Source organism: Lepidochelys olivacea (assembly GCF_965140295.1).
Source record: "Lepidochelys olivacea isolate rLepOli2 genome assembly, chromosome: 15".
In the NCBI taxonomy this organism is placed as follows: domain Eukaryota; kingdom Metazoa; phylum Chordata; order Testudines; family Cheloniidae; genus Lepidochelys; species Lepidochelys olivacea.
In genome coordinates, this window is record NC_140425.1 from 27,845,107 (window position 1) to 27,871,442 (window position 26,336).

General features: G+C 44.1%; 1 protein-coding gene across 1 annotated transcript; it reads left to right on the forward strand.

Moving 5' to 3' along the window:
- The first annotated feature begins 1,693 nt into the window (after positions 1-1,693).
- P2RX7 (purinergic receptor P2X 7) lies at positions 1,694-26,336 on the forward strand. Its single transcript, XM_084649236.1, has 13 exons — positions 1,694-1,868; positions 4,420-4,552; positions 5,109-5,180; positions 7,090-7,162; positions 8,244-8,340; positions 11,586-11,666; positions 12,713-12,842; positions 16,018-16,148; positions 21,540-21,633; positions 22,764-22,829; positions 22,925-23,038; positions 24,240-24,338; positions 25,495-26,336. Exons 1-13 carry the CDS (start codon positions 1,744-1,746, stop codon positions 25,984-25,986), a joined length of 1,707 nt encoding a protein of 568 aa, XP_084505362.1. The 5' UTR covers positions 1,694-1,743; the 3' UTR covers positions 25,987-26,336.

The following is a 26,336-nucleotide window of genomic DNA, read 5'->3' on the forward strand; positions in this document are numbered from 1 at the left end:
CCTGGTCATGTGCCACCTGAGGCACATTGTACATATGCAAAGAAGAGTCTTTATGATCCCTACAATCTTTGGCCTCTGCTGAGAATACTAACAATGGAGCCAGCTAGTGTATTTTGTGGGCCCCCTGATGTGGATACCTATCCCCTGGGAACTGGACTGATATCAAGCAACCCATTTCATAACCGTTAACGATGAATCCCTGGCAGGTGCATATGTATCATAACCCCCATTTTACAGAGGAGGAACAGGAAGCACTGAGAGGGAAAGTGAGTTGACCAAGATTCTCCAAGGGTGCATTCTTCAACATTGACGATTTTTATATCAAGAGTGGATGTTTTGCTAAAAGGTCTACTCTGGGAATTATTTTGGGGAAGTTCTATGGCCTATGTTATACAGGAAGTCAGACTAGATGATCACAATGATCCCTTCTGGCCTTGGAATCTATTAATAAGACCATACAACAAGCCAGTGACAAACCCTGGTTAGATAGCAGATCCTTCTTCTCCTTCCTGTTCTCATGTCTTTACCCCATGCAATCTTCTGTCAGTGGGATCATAAAGAAACAGAACAGATGAACTGTAGTGGCATTTGGAGATGGTGCTGTTGAGCACAGACTGTGAGCTGCACTGGGCAGTTCTAGGTGCTCTGGAGGCCTGAAGGAGAAACAGGTGGATAACACAGCTCACTCTCCCATCTTCTTTCTCTCAGGCCCAATGCATTCTTTAAGGCTTCCTAGCTTGGGCTAGAGTAAATGAGAGGCTGTTGCTGGATTTCAACTCTGCTCCTGCTTCCATAGAAGTTTACTGAAAAACTCTATTGACTTCAGGCTGTGGGACCAGGCCCCTAATGCACATTTTAAACTAATGAAGTCTGAACCTGTGAGATGCCAAGTGAAATCAGTAGGACTTGACGGCATTCACCAGCCCTCGAGAGCCACTCTACAGCTCATGAGCCTTCAATAAGTGTCTGGCACATCCCCATTTGTTCAGTGAGAATCAAGATTTCCAGTGACAAACTGGGTGAGGTGATATCTTCTATTGGACCAACTTCTTGTCTCTCTAACATCCTGGGACCAACATGGCTACAACAACACTGTGAACAAGATTTCCAGTGGATGTTCAGAAAGATAAGAATTTGCCAACAGAAGGATCATGGCTGAGAATTTAGCAGGAAATTAGATCTTGGATCCCAGGACATTGATATGAATAGCCAGGCTATTTTGGAGGACATCATAGGAGTATTAATGCATTTGACACTTTAGGCTTTTGCTTTTTAAAAATCCTGAATATTCAAAATGTTAAAGCATATTTGCAATGTCCAAATAAAAGGAATTCCAGAAATATTCCTCCGCTGAAAACTGTCTTTGTCCAACATAGTGTGGGTGGCTGTGGACCATTGTATTTTAGTCAACAAACAGTCCAAATTCATCTCTTGCATAATTGCTTTGATTTTAATGAAGATGCAACAGGGATTAATATGGTTCTTTGTATTTTATTTGTCCATAGGTAAAGCAGTTGGCATACTTTAACCCATTTTCTTGCTACTGATTAACAATAAATAATGATCTTTCTTTAAAGAGCATAATATACTCAGTTTATTCAGCTTCCATGCTAGTAATGCAAATGGTTTTCTTACTGTGCCTTTAAGTGGTGTGGCCTGCCTAAGGGAGTTGTGGGGGTGGAAGTAGACAGAATCAAGTGGCTACAGTTCTTGAGAGCGTAGATTCCAAAGGAAGTGATAATAATGGCTGCATTTTGCAGTTTGAAGAATGTATGTGAATATGAAACTTCTAAAGTTGTCCGTTTTCAGAGCGTTTCCTATGGGAGTTTGAAATGGACCTTCCATATGATTGTCTTCCTGTATGTTTGGTAAGTTAAAAGTAACTAGATGAGCAAATGTGTTTCTTATGTGGGTGATTGTCTGAATGTTTAGGACTCAGCCTTCAACAAGTACAGAGAACTTTTTCACTCTGTACTAGAGGACCAACATAAATCAGTTGTTTAGTTGCTTTTTAAAGGCAGAACAGTATTGTGTGGTAACAGGAAGGATCCTATAGAGTGGCTGTTTAGAACAGGGAGTTGGCTGCTGGAGGTGTGGTCCTGCATATTCTTCTCTCATCCTCCTAATAAAAAGTGCCTGAATGTAGTTTCTTTTCCAACAGGGCTGTCTGGTTTCATTTACACAGTCAGTAGACTTACCTCAGATTTACACTGATGTAACTGAAATCAGAACCTGGCCTTGAGAGTCCAGGGGTAGATCTGCCATTCAAGTTACCCAAGGGGTCACCCAGGGCATCAATTCTTAGAAACAGGGTTTTATGACTATTAAGTGCATAGGTCTGGGACCATAAAGGGCAGATGTTTTCCTGTTTGCCTCAAAACTGGGGCTGCTTTCAGCAATAATATTTGCTGACCAATGTCTTTAGTTATTAATAAAATATGGTTAATTATTACGGATGGGTGCTTTTACACATTGAGCAGCTGATACCAATTGCACTGGCAATAAACTTGTAAGAAGTGCTATTGTCTAATTAAGGCACCATTTCCAAATTGTTGCTGAGATCTGCTGAAGCAGCATGACTGTCCCAAATCACTCTTCTCAAGAGAGGAAAGACTGACTGTAGAAAACACCTCAGAGGCAGAAAAAATAGTAAATTAGGAGTGATTTTAAAACTGACAATTGATTTAGTCAGTTGCTTCACAGTTACACATTCTAGACACAGTTTTTCACCCCTGAAATTTTTATTTGTTAACTGAAATAGTGCTGACTCAGTCAACTAAATCACAGACTTGTCTGTGAAAGGAAACCCTTTTTAGATGCCATTATTTAATGTGGACAGTGTCTTCTGAACTTACACAAAAGTTTTGGAAGGGGGGGAGTGAGAAAACCTGGATTTGTGCTGGAAATGGCCCAACTTGATTATCATACACATTGTAAGGAGAGTGATCACTTTAGATAAGCTATTACCAGCAGGAGAGTGGGGTGGGAGGAGGTATTGTTTCATGGTCTCTGTGTATATAATGTCTTCTGCAGTTTCCACAGTATGCATCCGATGAAGTGAGCTGTAGCTCACGAAAGCTTATGCTCAAATAAATTGGTTAGTCTCTAAGGTGCCACAAGTACTCCTTTTCTTTTTACAAAAGTTTTAGAAATGGTCAGTTTCATGAGTTTGACCCATCACGTTTGCACACCTCATGCTGCAGAAGCAATGGATGCTAGTGACTCTTAAAAGGTCACTGTCAACTTTTAAAAAACAATTGTAAACAAATATATTTCCTTCCTTATGTTGTTGGTAATGCATTAGATTATTAACAGAGGGAAAATGTTCAGGCCTACGTTTTCCAAAACGGTTAGTGATTTTGGGCATTTAACCTGAAACTCCTGAAAGGGCTTGATTTTCAAAGGGCAGAGGGCTCAGCACTTTCTAGAAGTCAGGTCCCTTTAATATTCTTTATTTAGGGACCCAAAATGGAGACATCCAAAAGCCTTAATAACTTTTTAAACTCTTGTTCTAGAATCCAGTTTAGGAGGCAGTATTTATGCCCTTTTTTTACTTTTTGCATTTCTCTCATTTTGGACAGTGAAAATGCATCAAGAGTAAAATTTTGAAAAGCGCCTAAATGACTTAGGAGTCTGTCTCATTGAAAGTCAGTGGAACTTAGACTCCAAAGTCACTTAGGCATTTTTGAAAATGTTACCCCAAGACAATAACTAGGGACACTTTCAGGTACTTGGTGCTGCAGTGTTTTGGTGCCGAGGCTGCAGTGGTGGGGTGAGTGGCTATTTATTTATTTCCAAACAACGATTTAACTGGAATAGGATAGCATTTATATTGGCCTTAGGTTTTATAAAAACTTGTTTTTACAGAATGCAAATATTAGGCTAAGTTTAGGTTGGTGGTGACCTTTTAAAAATAACAGTAGTGTATGGAAAGCCCGATTTTATTTTAAAGAGAAGCCTTTCAGATTGACCTCTTAGCACATGAAGATGACATTAAGCAATCTGAAGAGACTTATGAGCTGCGATTGGTACTGCTTTTAATGGGTCCCTTGTCATGTGGCCTTTGCACAAGATGAAATGCAAAGGGAGCTGTTTCAAGCCCCCTTGAAATTAGTGGGGAACTTTGCCATTGATTTCAGTGGGGCCAGGATTTCACCCTAATAGTACACAACTACACTATACAATGTCCCTTACATACATCAGTGCAATCCCATCAGGGTCAATGGGATTGCAATAGTATCACTGAGGCAATTGGCCTGAAAAATGCATTCAACGCATGACAAGATTCCAAATTTCTTGAAAAAATTTAATATGGCTTTTAATTTACAGTACACTTTTTCAAATAATCATGCCAAGAAATGACTGTCATTTCAACCCATTTCAGTGGGTTCATTTGTGCTTTCCATTTTGTTTGGTTAGTTATGTGCTTGTCACCGACAAACGGTATCAGAAAAAGGACTCTGTGATCAGCTCAGTTCACACTAAAGTGAAAGGAGTAGTTCAGACTGACTCAAGAATCTGGGACACAGCCGAATATACTATTCCCATGCAGGTGAGTCTCCGTTTAAGGTCAGGACAGCATCTGACTTCCATTGATACATGCCGTTGCTTTCCTGGCATGTGTCTTTGTCCTGCTGCTCAGTGATTTTAACATATCAACAAGAGAGGCAGTTGTATTTGTGAGCGTGAATTAAGAAGGCTGTAAATTGGGAGCAGTAACTTTTAAGCATGGGAAAAAATTTAAAAATGTCTTTTTATGGGATTTTTAAGAAACTTGATGTTTCTACAAGAAGTAATTTTTATTTTAGTAACAGAAAATGTAGGAAGAAATTCAGTCCTGGTGTAATTCCACTGAAGTTAATAGAATTATTCCTGATTTACACTAGCATCACTGAGATCCAAATATGGATCCTCCACCAGTTTTACAGTGGAAGAACTTTATTGAGTTCAATGGAGTTACTCCTGATTTACGCTGGTGTGAGTGAGATTAGAACCAGGCCCATTTGTCTTTAGTGGTGTCCCTGTGGATTAACACAGGGGTGACTGAGATGAGAATGTGGCACATAGTATTTTATTGAGACTTACTGTTTTCTTTTCTCTCTGTATAGGGAATAGACTCTTTTTTTGTGATAACCAACATAATCATGACAGAAAACCAGTTTCAAAGTGTTTGCCCTGAGGTAACTGCATTTTGTAAGTGATTTCCCACCTGCATAACATAGCATTCTTTGGCAGAAGTAATCCATAGCGGCCTCAAACATTAATAGTGGCTCATGATTATGGCAATTTTGCACAAGTGAACATTGCTTTGTCTTCCTCTGCTTCTTTATTTCATTCAGCAACATGCAAAAACTAGTCTAGTTATTCCTTTTTTTCCCCTCCGCCCTTTTGCTTTTCTCAGAGAATCAACTGGCATTGGTGTGATGTACCACACCAAAGACCCTGCAGCCAAACCTTCACCTGGGTCACACTCTCCCCATGCATTTGTTCTTCTTGTTCAACACATCTGGATTCACCCCTGGTATAAAGTGCAACTAGGAGGAACAGTGGGGTTAGAGAATTGTTGCCAGCTTCTCTGTAGTAATCTGCTGTGCTGTAATTCTAAGCTTGATCATGCTTGGGTCTTTTTCTTTTATTTCTGGTCAAAATTTGTAGCCAATTGCAGTTCTCCTATGCGTTCATTCATATAGTTATTAGAAGAGACCTGAGTTTGCAGAAATGAGTTGACTGTTATTGGCTACAGCGTATATGTGCTCTTAACAAATAAGGAACTAAACAATCCACTGTCAGACTGGCTTGCGCTCCATAGGCTAGGTGAGACTCAGTATTCACCAAATGGAAAAGGATACAAATGATAGGGAATGAAATGTTACTGCAAACCAAGGAAAGTTAAAAAACCAAAAGCTACCAGAGGCTCTTTATCTGATCTGTTCGGTTTTACAGTTTTGATGTATAAGACAAACACAGCAGTTAGTTAATAAATAAGGACCAAATTTGTGTGGATAGAGACCTGAGGCACAGAGACACAAAAATGCATGCAGATTTAATAACTTTCGTCACAACATAGAGACCACACTTGTTTTTGCAAATCAGGTATTTGCACATGCAACTGGGTATTTAAACAGGCAGTTGTGATCATTGGGTGTGAAACTGTGGGCACACAAATGCATGCATATTTTTGAATGTGCAAGCTGGCCTCAACTATTCAATTTTTAAAAAAAAAACAAGCATACATAACACACATATTAATCTACTCTTGATGAGTGTGAAACAGAGAAGTAAATTCCGTGCCACTGATAGACAAAACAATATCTTACAGTACATGTCCAAGCTTGTCAAAAGATTGTATTCTATTCTGTGCCTGTACTCTAAATCACTGGTGCCAAAGCATCAGAGTGATACCAGAGAACTGCAGAGAGAGAGAGAAATGATAAAAAACAGCCTATTTACTAATTGTGCATTGAGGGGGATTTGATGAGGAAAACTCAGCAAATCTGCTTATGCTCTGCAGGGCTATATGGAACAGGACCATGAATATTTTCTTTAATTCTTCTGTGGCTGCAACTTGAATCCCTCAGAAGCCTTTGGTTTATTCTGATACTCAGTTTTTAAAAATATTTGATGTGTAAAGTAATTAAATTGGTTAATCAAAATTCTCCCTTCATTGCCAATAGGATTCCAGCTGAGGAAGTGGCATGGGTGTAACCAGAACTGAATTTGATGTATTGTCCCAGAAACTCAGGGCACTAAGGAACAACTTCCTTGCATTTCCTATATCATTGGTGTGTTTTTTTTTTAAATCACATTCACCGGACAAATAAATCCCTGGGCTAACTCCAGTGAAGACAAGAGATTACACTTGAGATGAATTTGTCCCATTCAGTCTTTGCTTGTACTGACCTTCTCAAAAACTGAGGTCACATTAAGCACCATGCTGAGTGAATGGTTACAGAAGAGGGCTGTACTTCCTCTGCTCTGCCTCTCGCTCTGTGATTTCATCTTACTGTTTGCCATTTCTGTGCAGAACATTTTACAATAGCAACAGAGAGGTAGATATTTATAATGATATTTTATATTTGTCTTTTTCAGTACCCCATTGCCAAAGCTGTCTGCTCTTCAGATGTGAGCTGTAAAAAAGGACACATGAACCCCCAGAGTAATGGTACATGGATTCCACATTCAGATTTTAAAACTCGTAGCAGGTGGTGAAATGCAACTGTCTTTTAGTTAATAATTATTAGATGGTTAAAGAAATTATGGGGTACCAGCCTTGAAGAATTTGCAACTGTAGAGCCAAATTCTGCTCTAAAATATACTGGTGCAACACCCACTGGCAATTGTGTATGCAGATCTATCTGACTAGGGAGATGAACTACCAAGCACAGTGGGTGGTGAGGAGGGAGGCATAAAGACAAGAGTGGGAGACGGAAACAAAAGGAGCAGCAAGGAGAATGACATGAAATTTGTATTCACTCACCTGGATTTTTTCCACCCTGTGGAGAATTTTAACAAAAAGTGGGACTGGGCAGGGGCAGTGGCAGAGAGGGTGGATGTAGGAGGGGGGATGCAAATCGGATACCACAGCACACATACAGCCCACTCCTGCAGTGCTTTCTACAGGTGTAATTCACATTGCAGGCAGGGACAGTTCTGCATGTAGAGTGACTGCAAGATCAAGCCCTATGTAAAGGCTATGTTGTCTTTGATACCCTTGGAAAGATTAATTAGTTCTAAAAATTTATTAGATATCTGTGTCCTACCTTCTAGGATACTGACAGCCAATAGGAGTTGTTTCAGATGGTGTAATAGTCTGTGTTTCATTGGCTGAATGGTCATTCAGTATCCTGCTGACAGTGTTGGGGGGTGAAGTTCTGCACTTAGCAGAACATTCTTGCTTTAATTTGCTCATATTGTTTAATTAAGCCCTAAGAACTCTTGAATATTGTTACTCCGGCACAACTATGGAGAAAATCCTTCACCCACATCTAATGTGCAGTATTGACAGGGGCAGCGGGAGGAGTTAAGCACTATGCATGTGTAGTGGAAGCATGGATCTGATAACCCCTCCTACAGTTAGTTCAGCTCACAAAGAACTGCGAAAATCAAAACCTTGACTCTGATTTTAAAGTCTCTGTCCTACCTGTGTGTAGAGATCCACCAGTACTTTGAGACTGTGTTATCCAAAGGACTGAGTCAAACTGTGTGTGTGAGAGAACTCAGTAATAGCTAACTCTTCTGTTCAGGAATTCAGACAGGAAGATGTGTGAACTATAATGCAACAATTAAAACCTGTGAAGTCTCTGCCTGGTGCCCTGTGGAATCAATGAAAGGTGCCCCAGTGTAAGTAAAAGTGTTCACATTTTTATGTAATCAATAAAGGCCGGATCCTGCAAGACAATAGGATCTGAGGGTGCTCAGCACCTGGCAGAGGGCCCTTGGTACCTTTGTTTGTAAAACATTTGTTTCCAACCCAACTTTTATTATTATTAACTCTGATTTTTATAAATTAAGTACCATCAATTTGCTTGTAGCGGCTTCTCTTTCTCTCTGATCTTGTGGTGAAGTAATAAATCCAAGCTTGTGACATCACAGTCTGTTGCCATGTGAACAATTCTAGATGTCACAAATTTGTCATGGATTCACTACAGGCATTTTGATAATTAATGAGGATGACAAGGAAAAATGTGGCAAACCTGATAAGTCTCATGGGAAACATTTGCTAATTCTGACTGTGGATCAGTCCAAGGGAAGTGGTGAAAGGCCTAGTGCTGGTAACATGTAAAATTGGACTGAACTAAGCTCTATAAAATATACTGGAGTAGACTATAAGACCTAGTAGCTCTCTTCCACATCTAATTTGTATGATCCCATGATTGTAAAGTGTTCTGTGATGTAAGGGTTCCACTTTAACATGTAGTTACTCATTTGTATCAGGCAAAAAAATGCAAATATGGCTATAATAAAACATTTGATTTCATTCACATGTGCAATGCAAAAGTATTCTCCACTTGAAGCCCCAGGATATAACATTGCTTCTACCAAACCCTGATATGTAGCAGCTTTTGAACTACGTGCACAAGAAACTGGGTCTCTTGTACTAAACCAGACCTTGCTGCTTAGAAAAGACATACAGGGCAAATTCTCCGCTAGAGTAAATTGGTGCAGCTCCTTTGACTTAAATGGAGCCGTGCCATTTTACACCAGCAGTGTATTTAGACCATGATATGGTTTTGCTTTCTTCTCCCCTCACTACCACTGCATGTGGTTTGCTAGGCTTACCCACAGAGAATAGGGTAGTGTTTAATAGGCCACCTGCTAAACTGATGTGTCCACACCACAAAACCCAGCAGTCCAATTAATATTGATTTGCCCTCTTGTTGGCAGTTCCAACAGAGATACCAAGGACTAAATAGGCCAGGGAAACTAAACTCTCCTCATATCCCAAGGGGTAGGCCCTCGAGGTTGCGAGGCAGGCATAGGGGAAGCTGCCAGTGCTGTCTTTGCTCCACTGATAGAGGACCCCATGATTGGCTTAACTCTTCTTTCCTTCATGTCAGTGGTAAAAGTCTTACTGGGGGCTGAGACCTGAGCCCTTTTGAAAATCCCACTTTAGGGCTCCAACCCCGCATGCTGCTGAGTACTCTCAATTCCTATTGGCTTCAATGGAATTCAAGGCTGGTTAACACCTTGCAAGGTCGAGTCCTAAATTCACATAAAAAATCAAGAGAATGGGAGTTCTCCCACTTTTGTGACGTTCATGCAGGGCAGCTTAATGAACACCCATGTTGTTAAAACTCTTGGTTTTGTTTCAGTGTAACTTCAGTGAATATTAAATATTTTCAAACATTGCACTGCGCAAGCTGGTAGCTGCACGCAGCAGGAAAGAGATTTGGCCTATATTTACATTGCATAATTGGCAGAGTGCCCATATTGTTGTCCAATTTTCCTCTAATGTATCAGTGATTGGTTTTGGTCTCCTGGCAGTGACAAATGAACCAATAAATGCTTCCAGGATGGCAAATCACATGTATGAGAATTCTTCACAAAATCCACTGGCAAGAGTTCATGGCAGTCACTAAATGGGTAATATGAGTGTTTCTCTGCAACTTGAATGAATAACTGAAACAACCTGTATGGAAGTCTGTAGCCTGGTGCCTTCAAATTTTGACTTCTGGCAGAGCAATGTTGGTTCTCAGCTATACCCACAGTTGGCTTTTCTGTGCAAGTTCTGTGCATTATAAAGAGCACTTCCCTTTCCTTCCCTTTTGGGATGGTTGAAACTGAACAAAACTATAACTTTTTGCAAGAAGGTTCCCTTTCTTTTGTTTTGACTGGTCTCCAGCTCCATGCAATGCCAGGCAAAGTGACCAGGATAAACTTACTTAAGGACAAGTGTTTACAGCACCTTCATAGAAGAGATCTGGAAAGATTCCCAGGTGTCTGTCCTGAATGCATAAGCAGTTTAAAACTTTTTGATTAATCTATTTTTAGTGTTTTAAAGTTCAACATACATTATTCATTTCTTGATCATTATAAACTGAAGACTGATTAGAAATTCTAATTGTTCAGATGATGTCCCAAAATGTTTAAGTTTCAGTTGCAGCCAACACCTGCTTTTTCAATTTGCTTAGGAGACAGGCTGAAAAGTCTGTAATTGACACTATGTGTCAGCTAGGTAAAGTATTTCCTGTCCTTGCAGGTCTTTGGCTCAGAGACTCTGCTGCTAATACAATGATGTACTAAGAAGAACGCTCCGAAGTACTGTTCTTTGGATGGGTTGCTGCTTCAGGGACCATTTGTGTCCACCTTTGGGGACTTTCTAGGTGAAAATCAAAGCGTTCCTGGCTCATTTTGAAAAGAGAACGGGAGAAGCCAGTATCTTGGCTGACATCCTCTTGCAAAAAGTTATTTTTCAAAGCTAATTTTGTGCTGGTGCCAGGTTGACAATGCTGGAAGTTGAATTCCTCTATTTTTCCACCAAACAGGGATGGCCTGTGTAGTAGCAGAGCAAGCTTCCTTCACATGGTCCAGCTGATGTGACTTGAACTTTGACCTGGAGGGACCACCTCCATGGAGGAGAGTGTAGTTCAACATCTCATTTTTATAATCTGTGCCAACTGTGGTTTAAGTGTCTGTGACAAAGCCATCTGTCTACTGGGAACTGCAATGAACACACCAACTAATTTCACATAAGCCACAGCGATCACATGATAACATCAGTCGCTACTGATCAATGCCCAGATTTCAAATTAGCAGTCCCCTATTATTATTTATTTGTATTACAATAGCATCTGGGGACCCCAGTCAGAATCAGGCCCCATTATGTAGCTACTATACAAACAAGTGTAAAAGACAGTCCCCACCCCCAGAGAACTGACAGTTTAAGTTTATAAGTAAAACCAAGAAAACTGTGTATTCTATTCTCAACCCCCTGAGCCATCTAACTCGTTATTCTCAGTATCATGTTCTCCTACTGACAATTTCCCAGGTAATAGCAAAATAGTGTACCATTAATTGATGTATTTAACTAAAGGAAGATAGTTGGTTTAATAGCTTTCATTGTACTGGATATGTTCCTCTTTTAGGCCTGCCATTCTGAAGAGTGCTGAAAACTTCACAGTGCTAATAAAGAACAATATCCACTTCCCAAAATTTAATCACACTGCGTAAGTGCAAACATTCATCCATCTCCTCTTAAATAGCGGTTCTACTCCAAAAATGAATGTGTAAATAAAACACCTTCAGTCTGCACTTCTCTGTGTATTTAGGGCTGTATCTGCTATGCTGAGTGACAAAAATCAGGTCTGATTGCTCTTTGTTCTTCTTAACCTTGCATGACCAAATACAGCTATAGGACAGTGAGATGGACTCTATTCCTTCTCATGCATTAGTAACAAAATGACTAAGTTGTAATTGGCTACACCAGGGTAAAACCACTGAAGGCATAGGATAACATAAGTGTCACTGAGGGCATAATTTGAAGGGAATTGGGTTGCACGGGTGTCACTGAGGGAATAATTTGATCTGCAAAGCCTTTGTTACTGGTGGTGATGCCCGAGAACTAAAGGACCCAGCTTGATTCTTAGACCCCATGTGGAATTTGCAGAGCTGGTAGTTACAAAGTCCCCCCCATATTCTACTAATAAACTGAGCACATTTGATCATAGGCTCTGACTTCTACTGGCACTAGTGGGTGCTCGACCCCTCTCTGCTCCCGGCCCCACCCCAACTCCACCCCTGTCCCACCCATTCCAATCCCTTCCCCAAAGTCCCTGCTCCAACTCCGCCCCCTCCCTGCCCCTATTCCGACTCCTTCCCCAAATCCCCACCCTGGCCCCATCTCTTCCCTGCCTCTTCCCCTGAGCGTGCCACATTCCCGCTCCTCCCCCTTCCCTCCCGGAGCTTGCTACAGCTGTTTGGCGGTGGCAAGCGCTGGGAGGTAGGTGGAGGAGCGGGAATGTGGCACGCTCAGGGGAGGAGGTGGAGGAGGAGGTGAGGCGGCGGGGAGCTTGGCTGTCAATGGGTGCAGAGCACCCGCTAATTTTTCCCTGTGGGTGCTCCAGCCCCGGAGCACCCATGGAGTTGGCACCTATGCATTTGATACAGGTCTGGGAAGGAGCAATGAGCAGGGAGCCCCTCAATGGCATTTGTAGATGCTTTTTCAGGGAAGAGCTCACATGTATGTTTTCAAATAATTTGTGGTTCTTTGCAGAAGAAACTTTTTACCAAAATTGAATATTTCATGCACATTCAACAAGATAACTGCACCAGGCTGCCCAATTTTCCAGCTGGGAGATATTCTCCAAGCAACAGGAGAAAATTTTTCAGAGATGGCAATTCAGGTCTGTGGCATGACTCCTGTCTTCCATTCAGAACACCTCCATGGTATTTCTCTTTCATTTTCATTGTTAAATGTTGCAAACAATGGAATTGTTCCAGTTTTAAGGGCTGATCCTGGGGGGTGCTGGGCATCCTCAACTCTGCAGGATTTCATGAGAATTGAAGGTGCCCATATTGATTTAATACACATTGGATTTTGTTGTCAGTAATTAAACAGTCTTCTCAGGCCAGTCAACATGGACTCTTCCTCTCCTCAGGATTCTGTTAAAGGGCACCTTGAGCCATGTATTCAGGGGAAAGATTCCCCACCATCTTCCCAAAAGCTAGGCTGGCACAAGAATTCCTCTGACGACCTAACTCTGTCTACGCTGGGGATTAGGTTGGGTTAATGACGTCTCTCACCGGTATGGATTTTTCACACCCCTGAGAGAGGTAGCTATGGTGACGGAACTTTTCAGTGTAGACGAGCTCTGAGGGTATGTCTTCGCTGCCATGAGAGGCGTGACTGCAGTGAAGTCCTGGCAGCACAGGGTTAGCTACTCAAGCACATACCCAGGCTCTCATTGTGTAGCCTGGGGCTGCTGCAGCTTCGCTGTTGTGGTTAGTCAAACTAGCTAGATCAAAGTTAGCTCGGGTGTATCTACCGTTCCACCTCTCATGGCAGTGTAGATGTACTAAGGCCATGTTGACACTACAAACTTTTGCTGCTGCAAGTTATGTCGGGGCAGTTAGCATGTGCGCATGCAAAAAACATTCTGTGCAAGTTAAAAGCAAGTAAATAAATTAATGGAACAGAAGTTAAGAGGAAGGAGCGTTCATGTCTGTTTTTGCTAAACATATAGCTACCATGCCTCTCACAGGTTAGTATACATGAAGCTGTGGTGGGCCTTACATTCCCCTGGTGTGGAGTGGTAGGGGTGATGCCATGTGGAATGTTGATGGGGGTCTAGGGAGCTGCTGTAATTGAGTTCCCCACGCACTGCAAAGGGAAGCGAGCCTGCAGTTGTTGACACTGTAGGTCCACAAGAGTCTGCAGCATCCATGTTTGCTACTGGAGAAGCCCCATTATTTCCTGGTGCACCTTCCTCTCCTTTTCCTGCTGGGACTTCTTGTCCTTTCTCCAGTCCACTCTTTCCTTCTCCATATAGTCAGCACCCTGCAGGCGCTCTGCTAGTGGTCTGATGCAGCTCTGGCTTTCCCCATCTTCTTCTTTCTCCTCCTTATCTGGCTCAGGCACTCCACAGGTGTGGAGGGGGAACCCCTCAAGGCCACTACAGCAGCAGCTAGAGATAAAACACCCAGAGGTAGCATTGTTAATATCGTCACAACAGCAAGTGAAAGTTCAGGTTCAGAACTCCTTTCCCTTGCTCTCCTAAAGCTTTAAACAAGACACACTAAACACTTCACTTCTGCTTCGGAGTGTTTGTGCATGGCTCCACTCACAGCACCAGCCAGGGTGAGTGTGGCCCGCCAGGGGGAGGGGGAGGGGGAGGGAAGTATTCGGTTGTATGAAACTAGGAGTATAGTGCAGTAGAGTGAACGCTAGCCCCGTTTTCACAGGCAGTGGTGATTTTAGCTGATATCTGTTGCCTGGGGTTAATAAAGGTACAGAGACCACTGCTGCTGCTGGTGTCCCAAAATTGCCGGGGCCCGTGTGCTGTTAGTTTCTTTATTGCAATGGTGCCTGCTGAAGTTATGGCCGACTGGTGTGGGAAACCATCCTACCGGGGGGCAAGAAATAAGGCTGCCGTCCCTTATTTGTATTTCCTCACCCTACTATAGGAGAAGGACACCCCAACTTTAGTAGGGTGAGGAAATACAAATAAGGAAGAGGGGAGAAACCCCTACAGGATATGCATTAGACATAGTGGTGTCAGTGTAACAATACAATAAAAGTTGTATTCCAGCCTGTGGGCAGTAGGAGAGAAAGATGTCGCCCCGGGAGGTGCCAGAATGATGGCCACTGGTGACGATGGGGAAGGTGGTGGCGATGAGGATGATAATGGCTAACATTTCAGGTTGTTCTGCAAGGGATGGTGTGACTATATGGATTTTCAGGTGTACATTCTGTATTATCTCTCTCTACCTGACTGAGCTGGAGCATCAGTGACTTAGCTAAATGTATTAATAAATTATTGTAAATATAGAACAGTTCCTATAATGTGAGTGTTGCAACTGTGCACATCAGGGCTCCCAGCTAACCAGTAATTTTAATAACACTAGGCCTGATTCTGGGACAAGAACCTGTCGATCCTCAAAGTGATAACTGGGAATTCTTAAGTAATCAATATAATTAATATAGTATCTATAGATCAGGCTACAATTGTCACTAGAGTGGTCAGTGTCTGACTTTTTGGGACAGCTGCTGGAGGACTGCTAGAGTCAGCTGACATAATTGACACAGTTCTACACCTGTGCTGCATTGACCTCAGGACACCTACCATGGCTCAACGCCACTCTGGGAAGTGGTGATACTGCGTTGCCATAACAGGGCACTTACATCTGTGAGAGACAAATTTAAGTGTAGACATGTGCGCAACTCGGTCAATGCAAGGTACCTTACGTCGACCTAACTTTGTAGCGTAGACAAGGCTTCTGCCTCACAGTGCCTCTGTAAGATTGATAATTACAGGTGGGTGAAATGGAGATACATAAATATGAAGTGATTTTCTCAGAGCCAGAAACCGAACCCAGTTCTGCTGAGGTCCGGGTCCGCAGTACCATCGAAGCTGCAACATTCAGCTCTGGATCCCAGGTCCCCTGCAAAATTAATGGGAGTTTGCGTTTGGGATTTTAGTTTGAGCCCATCTTTGCCATTTCATTCAATTAAACTAATCAGAAAGTGGCAATGAAATTGGAATTTTTGTTGGTAGGATGAGAAATTGGCCAAAAACCAAGAGATACTTTCAGAATCTGAATGAATTCTAGCTTGTAGCTAGTTTGATCTGTGCAGTTCACTAAGTCACTGTAGAAGGAAGTCTTTGCTGGAGATAGAAATGTACCGTAAGTACAAGTGTATTATAGGTGTGATCCTGCCATTGGACCACATTCAAATCTCCTCTGATTTCAGGGGGAGTTTGGTGCACAGAGCAATTTCAGAACCAGGCCTGGCACAGTCTTTTTTCTTTTTCATGCTCCTGAATGCATTTAAAGTGTGTTTTCCCTTTCTGTGTCAAGGGCGGAATCATGGGCATTGAGATCAACTGGGACTGTAACCTGGACAAATGGTTCCACCGCTGCAGTCCACAATACAGTTTTCGTCGCCTTGATGACAAAACGACGACTGAATACCCTGGATACAACTTCAGGTAAAAGGTATTTTAAAAATCATACATCGCAAAGCAGTGTATTATCTGTATTGCTTGAGTGATAGGGATGTGCAGGTGGAATCAGGTAGGTGGAAACCAAGGGGTTTGTAGCTAGAGTGCTGGAGCCCTGGCTGTTGTTCTTGACTATGCCACATATTTCTGCTGTAATCTTTCTTTTGTATAATAGCCACTGTTGTACTTATGAACCTAACTTGCATGCACAGTTACTACAGTTGCCTGTGCATTATCAGTCAGACTCGTCACGTACACAAACAACCACTTATGCATGCAGCTGGTCATTTGTGCTTGCGTTTACCAAGGCTACGTGCACAGGTCTCGTGAATGTACGTGCAAATTAAGATCCGAATCCTGCAAACTCTTCCATGCAGATGGATCTTCGCTCCTGCATGGAGCTCCATTGCGTGAGGCTATGTATAGCACAGGAGTCTGCCTACCTGAAACAGCTCATATGATTGGGGACCTAGCTGTGCACACATGTTCTGAGCCTGACCCCTAAAATCCCTTCTCTTTCCCCTGGGTCGTAGTCTTCCTTTATTTGACTTGTGTGTGATTTTTATTACGTTATGGGTTTGAATGGAATTACCATAGTGCTTAGGAGCCCCAGCCATGGGCCAGCACCCCATTGTGCTGGGCGCTGTACGAACACAGAACAAAAAGAGCTTACGATCTAAGACAAAAGGCAACAAGTAGATACTGACAGACAGACAGACGGCGGACCACAAGGAAATAATGAGACAGTGTGGATCAGCATGGTGGGCAAGTGGTTTCAGTGTGATGGAATGCTAAAAGTGTCTTATAAAATTCAATCACTAGATGGTACAGTGTGTAACATACTGTACTTGAGCAGGTAACAGCTATACCTGGCCATGCATTAAAATATCTTAAAGAGAATACATCTTGTGTATCGCTCTCCATGATGGGCCCTCTGTGCCAGTCCAGATCTAGTACAGAACCCTAGTAGCAGCTTTCCAAATTACCGTGTGCAAGGAAGACGTGACATGACATGAGTAAATGACACCAACGCCCTAAGTGTTGTCAAGATTTTTGTAGACATAGCAGAAGGGTTTTGAAGGAGGACAGCAAGGTCGCTTTGTGAATGTTTAGGTTTGTTATAAAACAAATGGGCAGGGTCAGGGCACCTAGGCAGGAGGGCACATTGTAAAGAACATTATTTGAATATATAAAAACATAGATCTGTAGCGAGATCCTTTTGCTACAGTTCAGCACAGTTAGCTCTGCTCAAGGGAAGCCCAGCCCTGGCATTGTGGAAGTGTGGCCAATCAGAGCTTAAGAACCATAGAATGGCACGCCTGTTTGGGGAAGTCTGCGCATTGCCAGCTCACGCCATGACTGGCTAGCGCTACTGCTGTTCATCAGTGGCTTCGATGAGCGTGGAAAATCCCGCACCCAACCCCTGCTACTTTCTCAAAGAATAAAAGCAAAGGAAGAAGAGTGTTTGTGTGCAGCAGTTTAACATCAACGATGAGTAATTTAAAATAACAAAACAGGGCAGTGAAGATTAATGGGCAGTGAGTCGTTGGATTGGTTAGATCCTAATAGAAAATTGGCCTGACAAGTCTGACAAGGCTAATTAAAACAAGAAGAAAAAGAAACCCTGCACAAAATCCACTTCTTTTTGGAGCATGCTGTTTTTCCAAGCACATTTACAGTTTTGAAGGAAAAAGCTCCATTGTTCTTCTGAGAATAACTCAGCCCGGGATTAATTTTTTCCTGGTGATGGGGCTAAATTCTGCTCTCAATTACACTGGTGTAAATCAGGAGTAATTCCACTGACTCCACTGGAACTCCTCCAGATTTTGCACTGGCGTAATAAGGGAGACCAGAGTCTGCCCCACAGACACTCTTTTCCTGTGCACATTTCAGGAGAGTTTTTTCTGTAAAGATCCTGAAAAACTATTGCTCATGTGAGTAAGATTTACTGATAAAGTGTAGCTGCATTGACTTCAGTATAACTACTTGGGTGAGTAAGAGTTGCAGGATTGGGCCCTGCCCTCAACTGATTGTGACTGAATCAAACTAATTTTATATGTGGTAGAATGTCACATGGCAATGTGCAAAATAAAGGGTATTAAATATCTCGTGCATTCTTGGGTAGGTCTGGGGAGCAATAGGACCTTGTAGGATGTCCAGGGAGCCTTTGTCACAGGAGAGTGAAGCTACATAAGGGTTATCCTAGAGGGAATACATTTCAGGGACCTTTTTATCATCTGAGTGAGCATAAAGTTCTGGAAGTCAAGTTATTGTCCAAGGCCCGAACCATGCAAACTGTTCTGTGTGGGTGAACATCAGTGCCTGCGTGCAGCTCTGTTGACTTCAGCTGAGTTTCAAAGGGAGTTTTGCCATAGACTTAAATGGCATCAGGATTAGGCTACAAATGTGAGGTGCAAATCTGAGGTACAATGGGCCACTGCCCAGCTGGTCATCAATGATGCTCTTAATATATCAAATCAGAGCACTAAGCTGTTGCAAAGGAGAAAGTTTCTGTGACATCCTAAGTAAACGTAAAGTGACTTCTCTTTTTGGGGATAGAAAACCTGTGTGTGGGGAATACTATCTGATCCTGAATACGTAGGTAAAACCTGAAAATAGAACGTCACAGAGCTGCAGGCATCAACGCAGGCTCAGCCAAGTGCTGGCCAGCAAAACATGCCTCAGCTGGAGATCACAGAAACATTGAAAGCAAGATAAAAGAGCGTTTCGTGTCTGTGCAGCGAGGAAAAGCAGAACCATTACATTGTGTACTGCTGAGTAACTCACTGCCTTAAGAACAGATCTCCGCAAAGGGGAAGTTAATGAACACAAGACATGCAATGCAGATTAAAAGCACTTCAGAGTTCTGCAGAACTGAGATGGGAGAGGGCTGTGCTGCAGGAGGTGGGAGTGAGTGAGAGCTGGCTGATGGCTGAGTTGCTGGTATCAAGGCGATGACAGACACACTTGCTGCCCGCCTTGTACAGCTTTAGGAAACATTGTCTTTTTGGGTCCTACCCCAAATAGGAGCAGGTGCTCTCGACTCTCAGCAGGAAGTGGGCGGCACTCAGCACCTCTCAGAAAACTCTCAGTACCTTGCAGGAGTGGGCCCAGCAGTTGCAGGAAGTCCTGAGATTTCCCGAGAAACTGCTATGCTGGGTAAAATGCCCTTTGAAGTGTGGGGCTTGAACGCTCAGGAGTGTTGGGCCAAATCCACTGGTCCTGCCTCAGTTTTTGTTCAGGCCTTAAACGCATCCTGACAGCCATTTGCCTGACTAAGGATTGTGTAAAAACTGAGCCCAGGGGCCAGATGCCTCCCTCTGAGGGAAGACCCATGGGAGGGGCTAAGGGAGGAAATTTGCACAGGATTCCTCCCATGAACAGACCACGGGGCCCACACATCAATTCCAGGGCATTAGCAGCAGGCCAGGGGCACCTGTGCAAAGACCCTTTGCCTCTGTGTCCACCTAGCAGCCCTGTGTCCCCTCACCCCAACTCTCTGGCACTGGGGGTGTACTAGAGCCATGCTGACAAGGCTTCATGAGCCAGCAGCTGCCCTTGGGTCCTGCCTTTCAAGGGGGATCCCCCACATAAAGTGGGAAGCAGGAATGACAGGAAGATAATACAGGCTGGGTGGGGTTGTACTACTTCTCTCTCAGGAACTCTTCCTGCCACAGGTGGTTCTTCTTGCTTGGATCCACAGGGTCTAGGATGAAGGGGAAACAATGCTGCTCCACCATCCTGCTGTGTCCTTGGCAGCATAGTCACTGCAGTGCAGCATGAGCTACAGAGCAGAGTCTCCTGATTGGATACGTGCAAGGAATTGAGGGAAGCATACTGCAGAGTGCAGCGACTCCCTGGCTTTGGTGCCAAATCCAGCGAGAGCCCCACCTTAGCAATGAACCCACAGAGGGGCTTCTATGAGATTGGGCACCAAACCATGGAGACAGCACCCCTGCCCCCCTCTTTTACCATCCGTTTTTGGGTTCCAGTGAGTTTGCCTCCTCTCAGGTAGTGGATGTGGAGGGAGAATATGGCCCATGGAGAGCAGCTCCAAACTGGATTGTCGGGTTGTTTTCAGTGGTTCTGGCAGACGTGGCTCTGGATATTGATGATGGGCAAGATGAACTGAAACCCGGGAAGGAGGGGAAACTGTGTTTCCCTCGATGCTTTCATGCCATCTGTGAGATGAGTAATTAGAGAGCAGAGAGCTGAGCTGATGGCCTGGCATCTGGGGCCATTTCCCATTGAACCCCACCTGCTTTTACCAGAGAATTTGGTTACTACCCAAGAGACTAACCACTAAATGAAATCGGCATCTGCAGTGACAGCGAGTCCTTGAATTACTTTCCACAGTGCTGACACCTGTTTACCCCACTAAAAAAATTACAGTTGGAATTACTAGGCTAAATGAATCCAAAGAGAACACACATTAGAAAATACTGAAGTAAACCTATCAAGAACAGGACAGTGCTTTCAGCCTGGAGCACTGACATGAGTGATACAAATGTTGGTACTGGAGTTAAGATGTTAATGTCATTGAACATTTCTCAGTAAGTCTCTCAGTTTGGGGTTTTTTTTAATGACTCTGCCTGATTTCCCAACTTTTCAGCATCAGGTGGGAGCGTTCCCTTAGTTCAAAGTTCACAATGTCCCTGTTTGCTGATCCTTATGCTGGCGTTATCAGTGGAATTTCTCATGGTAATTGACTTTGGTGATGAGGAGAAGGAGTGTTGTGTAGTGGGTAGAATAAGGGGCCGGGTTTCAGGAGTTGTGGGGTCAATTTTCTCCCTTCTGCAACTGAGGTGGTGTGTGTGACCCTATCCCAGGCAGCTGCATGAGTTATAAAGCTGCCCTTTATCCCTGCAGCTAATACTCTCATTAGTTTTGAAACAGAGCAGCAGAGCTGAGCAGAAAGTGACTATAAAATCCAGTGGAAGAAAGGGACCCCAAGAGTAGGTGCAGACAACACGGTGGTAAAAGTACTGGTGCCTGGGAGACACTAGTGTTCCCACCATTGCCAGCAGCTAAAATCTTCCTGGGTTTTTCTTTCTGCTTTTCCTGTAGCTGACTGCCCCTCTAGAGCCTCTAAAAGTAACCCTTTGATTCAGGTTACATCCCTTCCTGGGCATTGCTCTGATTTTTCTAAGCTTCTGTGATGGGAGCTGGGGGAAATGCTATTCATCAAAGTGACCCACAATCTGCGGCAGCTCTCATGGGTCCTGGGAGAGGAAGAGCTTTGACTTCGTAACTGAGGGTAGCATACTAAACGGGCAGAAATGGGAGGAGGCAGTAGAAACAAAACCCCATTTTATTCTCTAGCCCAGAGGCACTGAATTCCCCTGATATGCTGTATGGATCCTTGTTTGGTTTTGACAGATTCGCAAAGTACTACAAACAGCCCAGTGGGAAGGAGGAGCGGACGCTGATCAAAGCCTATGGGATACGATTCGACATCCTTGTCTTCGGCACAGTAAGTGCAACCCTGTTTTCTCATCACCGCTGCAAACCTGTCTGCTTCCAAACAGACATGAGAATTTCTTGCCCTTTGGCAAAAATAACTCCAGTGATAACAACAGTGTAGCCCTTATGGGAGGAAGCGCTGCCTAGTGATTACAGCATAGGACTGTGGCTGGGACCTGGGTACAATCTTGGTCCTGAGAGTGACTTTCTGTGTGACCTTGGGCAAGTCTCTTCCCCTCTTTGTGACTCAGTTCCCCCGTCTGTAAAACGGAGGTCGTGCACGGTACCTATGGCAGGGCGGGGCTTGTGACACTTGCTGTTCGTAAAATGCACTGAGGTCGTTGGAGGGAAGGTGCTATAGAAGGGCATGGTATTATGGTTACGTACTGTCCCTGTTAGACAGTGTTTGACATCTACAAAGGACTACAGAAATGAAGGGCCTGATTTTGCCAGTGAGGCCCCAGGGGGAGGGGAGGATCCTGGGTACTTTGCAGGATGGAGTCCTATCAAATCAATCTTCAGACGAATGGCAGGACTTGGCCTTGCCATGCTGTGGGATCAGAGATCAAAGCTTGGTCCCTCATTCCTGGGCTGGTAGGTACCACTCATAGCTCCGAAGATGTGGGTGGAGGGGGATAATGCCCTGGGGCCCTTGTTAAGGTAGAATGATGTACCCAGAAGGGAGCACTGCTTCTTTCCTGCTGTCGAAGGCGGAGGGGAAGGACGCTCCTGCTGAAGGGGGAGAATAGGTGAAGTGGAAGCCTTTGTGTCATTGCTTAATGTTGTACAGATGAGGACTCCCTCTCTGTCTCTGGTTCCCCTTCCAGCTGGGAAGGGGACCTTGGGGAAAGTGACTGGCTCTGATTGAAAGAAGATAAGGGATCCTTCCAGCAAGAGATAGCAGGGCTAAAAGGGAACCCTTAGTTCCCAGCTGGATGTAGCAAAACTACCCTTTAATTTAAACACATTCCACCCGGTTAGGTGCTTTAAGTCCGATCATGTCAGAAGAAAGCTAGAAATCTTGCACATGACAGCAATTTGGCTGGGCCCGATCATGCAGCAATCCTTGCTGTTCTTCTGAAAACTGAAGGACATTATCTGAATTCTGACTTCAAATGACTGTCTTCTCCTTTGCCTAAGGCCGGACGGTTTAACATCTTTGAGCTGCTGGTGTACACCGGGTCTGTGCTGTCCTACTTTGGCTTGGTAAGAGATTTATTTCCTGTCCTGACAGAGCTGCTTCTGGAGACGCAGTCTCATTAAGAAAATGGAATCACTGCTCACTTTTGTTTTGCATGCAGGCTCAGTTCATTATTGATTTTCTTATTACTTCATACACTTATCCCTGCTGCAAAACATCAATCAAAGAATATTACTTCAGGAAGAAGTGCGAGTCTGCTCTGGGACCAAAATGGGTAAGGAATGCAATTAGCTGCTTAAGTAGTAGGAAAATCCAGTGTATTGGGCCCTTCATTGGGTCCTTCGTCAGCTCTCTGTGGATTTGTTCCCAATACACCGCTGCTCTGAGTTCTCCTGCCCCCAGTGCGCACCTTGCAGGCATGGGTTGCATGCTGGGGAGTGGTGTGAGTGCAGGAGCGGATCTTAGCATTGCAGGACTCCTTGCAGCTACACAGAAAAGTGACCAGTGGGTCCCTATAGTTACCTCCTCCCCCAGCCAGCCATTACTCAAAATCCTTCAGGCACAGGGCCTCTGGGAAACCCCACAGAGCTATGCTCTGCAGTGCGTAGAGGTTGTGGACCCAGGGCCTGAGCCCCCTGAATTCTGCTCCTCTGCACTTGTCTTCTACAGCCAGGACTTTTGACAGCTGCAGGGGGTGAGGCAGGTTTCACCCTTTAGAGAGCAGTGGAAAGATGCTGTAGAACAGTGGTTCTCAACCTGTTTACCAGCGTGGGCCACATATGCAGCTGTCTCTGTGTTATGTGGGCACATGCACACAATATGTGCACTACCTGTATGGGCCTGAGGATGTCACATGGGCTGCAGCTGTGTAACGATTGGGCGCGCGGGTTGAAAACCACTGCTGTAGAGAGAGGGTTGTCTCTAATTAGAGCATTCCTCAGAGCTTCTCTCCCCTGTAACGGTTAAGGGTATTTGCATGAAAATAGTTTTGTTTCTCTCAAGTCCATCAGCTCCAGTCCACATTCAGCTCCAGCGTCTCCTCTCTAGAAATTCATGCTGCACACATCACTGTGGCATCCTGAACAGCTGAGCTTCTAGGCTGGGATTTCAAAGGAGTCTAAGGGAGTGAGGTGCCCAAATCTGAGCTCAAAAGCTCCCTCTAAAGCTTTGTACAATCCAACTCCCACCAACAGCTCCTCTCTTCCTGCTCCCTGGGCTCCACCCCAGGCTAACACCTGACTGTTCCTTTTGTCTCCCTCACCTGGTCCTATGCCTGGCCTTCCTCCATGCTGCTCCCTATGCCAGGAACAGCCTCTCCCAATGAACATGTGCCTTCAGAGAGATTTTTATCTGAGTAAGGAATGCAGGAACTGGGCCTCGAGGACCCTAGTTATGGGTCAAATCAATACAGTGTAAATCCCGAGTATTCTAAATAAATACTCCAGCTGAGGATGTTAATATCTTTTATTGCACAGACCCTGATGTACGTGTCATATGTTGATGACCCACACATTATTCTGGTAGACAAACCGTTGAGGACGAGTCTGCAGAACGTTAAAGGCGAGATTGTTCAGGTAAGTTCAAGCTTTTACTGTTATGACTTTTTGTGGATTTATTTCCTGAGTGACTTGAGTTTTTTCTCCCTGAGTTTCTAGCTAGGTTTTGGAAGGGCCACACTTGTGATCCTGGGAAACGCCTGAAGCTGACTGTTCAGAACTCGAGACTGTTTTTTCTAGATTAAAACTAGAAGATCTCATTACTGCCCTGTGGGTGTCCTTAGGCCTGCATGAAACAACTTGGGGTACATCTACACTGCAATAACAAACCCGTAGCACAGAGTCTCAGAGCCTGGATCAATTGGCTCGGGGTTGTGGGGATAAAAATAGCAATGTCGACTTTCAGGCTCAGGCTGGAGCCCAGGCTTCGAGACTCTCCCCCCTTGTGGGGTTTCAGAGCCTGGGCTCCAGTCTGAACATCTACACAGCAGGTTTTAGCCCCGCAGCCTGAGTCCTGTGAGCCTGAGTCAGCTGACCCGAACCAGCCCCGGCCATGCCACAGATCTTTGATTGCAGTGTTCAGATACCCTTGGTAGTTCTCAGTCCAGCTCCTGTTGGATGGGTGTTCCCATCACAAAAAGACAACCACTCTAATTGGCACTCATTGGGTCCCTTCTTGGCTGTCTCTGGGGACAAGCCAAGGACCATGAAATTGACTTACCCATGCAGTGCTAAAGGTACATAATACAAGGATTAAGGAACGTGGACAGGAAAGCATAGGGGAAGTTTCTATTGCAATTGCCTGTGGTGTGACCCCTATGTCGATAAAGGACTCCTGTCACCCACTCTCTCTCTCTCATATCCTGGGACCGACACAGCTACAACTACACTACGTAGAATCCTGTCACTAACACAGTCGATCACTGGGTATAAACTTACAAAACAGATTTAAAAGAATATTCTGATCCTGACTCATACAGAGTGGGAATGAACCAACAGCTCCCTGGGTTTGTTCCGCATTAGAATTCAAAACCAGTAACCATTTGTTTTCCTGATCTGCCTCTTTACTGTTATATTATACTGTCCTGCTGCATTAAATGTGAAGCTTGAGCAGTTAGAATACAGAGGGATTCTCTAATGGCAGGTAAGTGCAGATGTAGACACAGAGTAAAGAAAATGCTACATTTTCTCATTTTCACTCTGACTCCTCTGATTATGTGTTTGGGAATTTTAGTTGCAGAAAGACACTGGGGCTTTTACTGACACGACCAAGCTCACAGCACACTATCCCATTCGGGTCCCTGCCTTAGCAAAAGCCCATGAGATGCAACCCCTTAAAAGCGAAGGACAAACTTCTCCATCCCATGACCGCCCGGCTTGGTGCTGCTGTGGGAAATGCTACCAAACAGAGTCTTTCCGGGAGCAGCTCTGCTGCCGAAGAAAAGAAGGGTCATGCATTACAACCTCGGCTTTGTTCGAGCAGCTCGTTCTTTCCAGATCGGCACTGGAGTTTATCCTGCTTTACAAAGAGCCCTTGTTGGACTTGAATACTGAGACCCTCAATAACCAGCTTCGTCACTGTGCTTACAGACAGTATATTCACTGGCGTTTTGGCTCTGCTGAGGTGGAGAGCTGTGCCCTGATACCAAGTTGCTGCAGGTGGAAGATCAGAGAAACTTATCCCAGTGAGGATGGCAAGTATACTGGTTTAGAGAGGAAGAATTAACCTTTATTAAGCCTCTATTATATAGCTCCAGAACCACAATTAAGCTTATTTCTCAGTTAAACCTCCTTAATTTCTCTTTGGAGACATTTTAAAAAGAAAAGCATGCGATTTCTCAGAATCCACTGCTGTATGACTAAAAGAAAAGGAGTACTTGTGGCATATCAAAGCTTACAGAGGGAGGTATAAGCAGTCAGTGGAGATGGTGTAAATTAAAGCTGGACTTCCTAGCTGTAAACCTAACACGAAGTGGGCTCCACAACATTGACCACTCAAAGAAAAGGAGGACTTGTGGCACCTTAGAGACTAACCAATTTATTTGAGCATGAGCTTTCGTGAGCTACAGCTCACTT

Coding starts and splice junctions, on each gene's coding strand:
- P2RX7 (XM_084649236.1), top strand. CDS start 1,744: ATGGCTGCATTTTGCAGTTTGAAGAATGTATGTGAATATGAAACTTCT. Junction 5,181..7,089: donor TTCAAAGTGTTTGCCCTGAG/GTAACTGCATTT, acceptor TGTCTTTTTCAG/TACCCCATTGCCAAAGCTGT. Junction 12,843..16,017: donor TTTCAGAGATGGCAATTCAG/GTCTGTGGCATG, acceptor TTCTGTGTCAAG/GGCGGAATCATGGGCATTGA.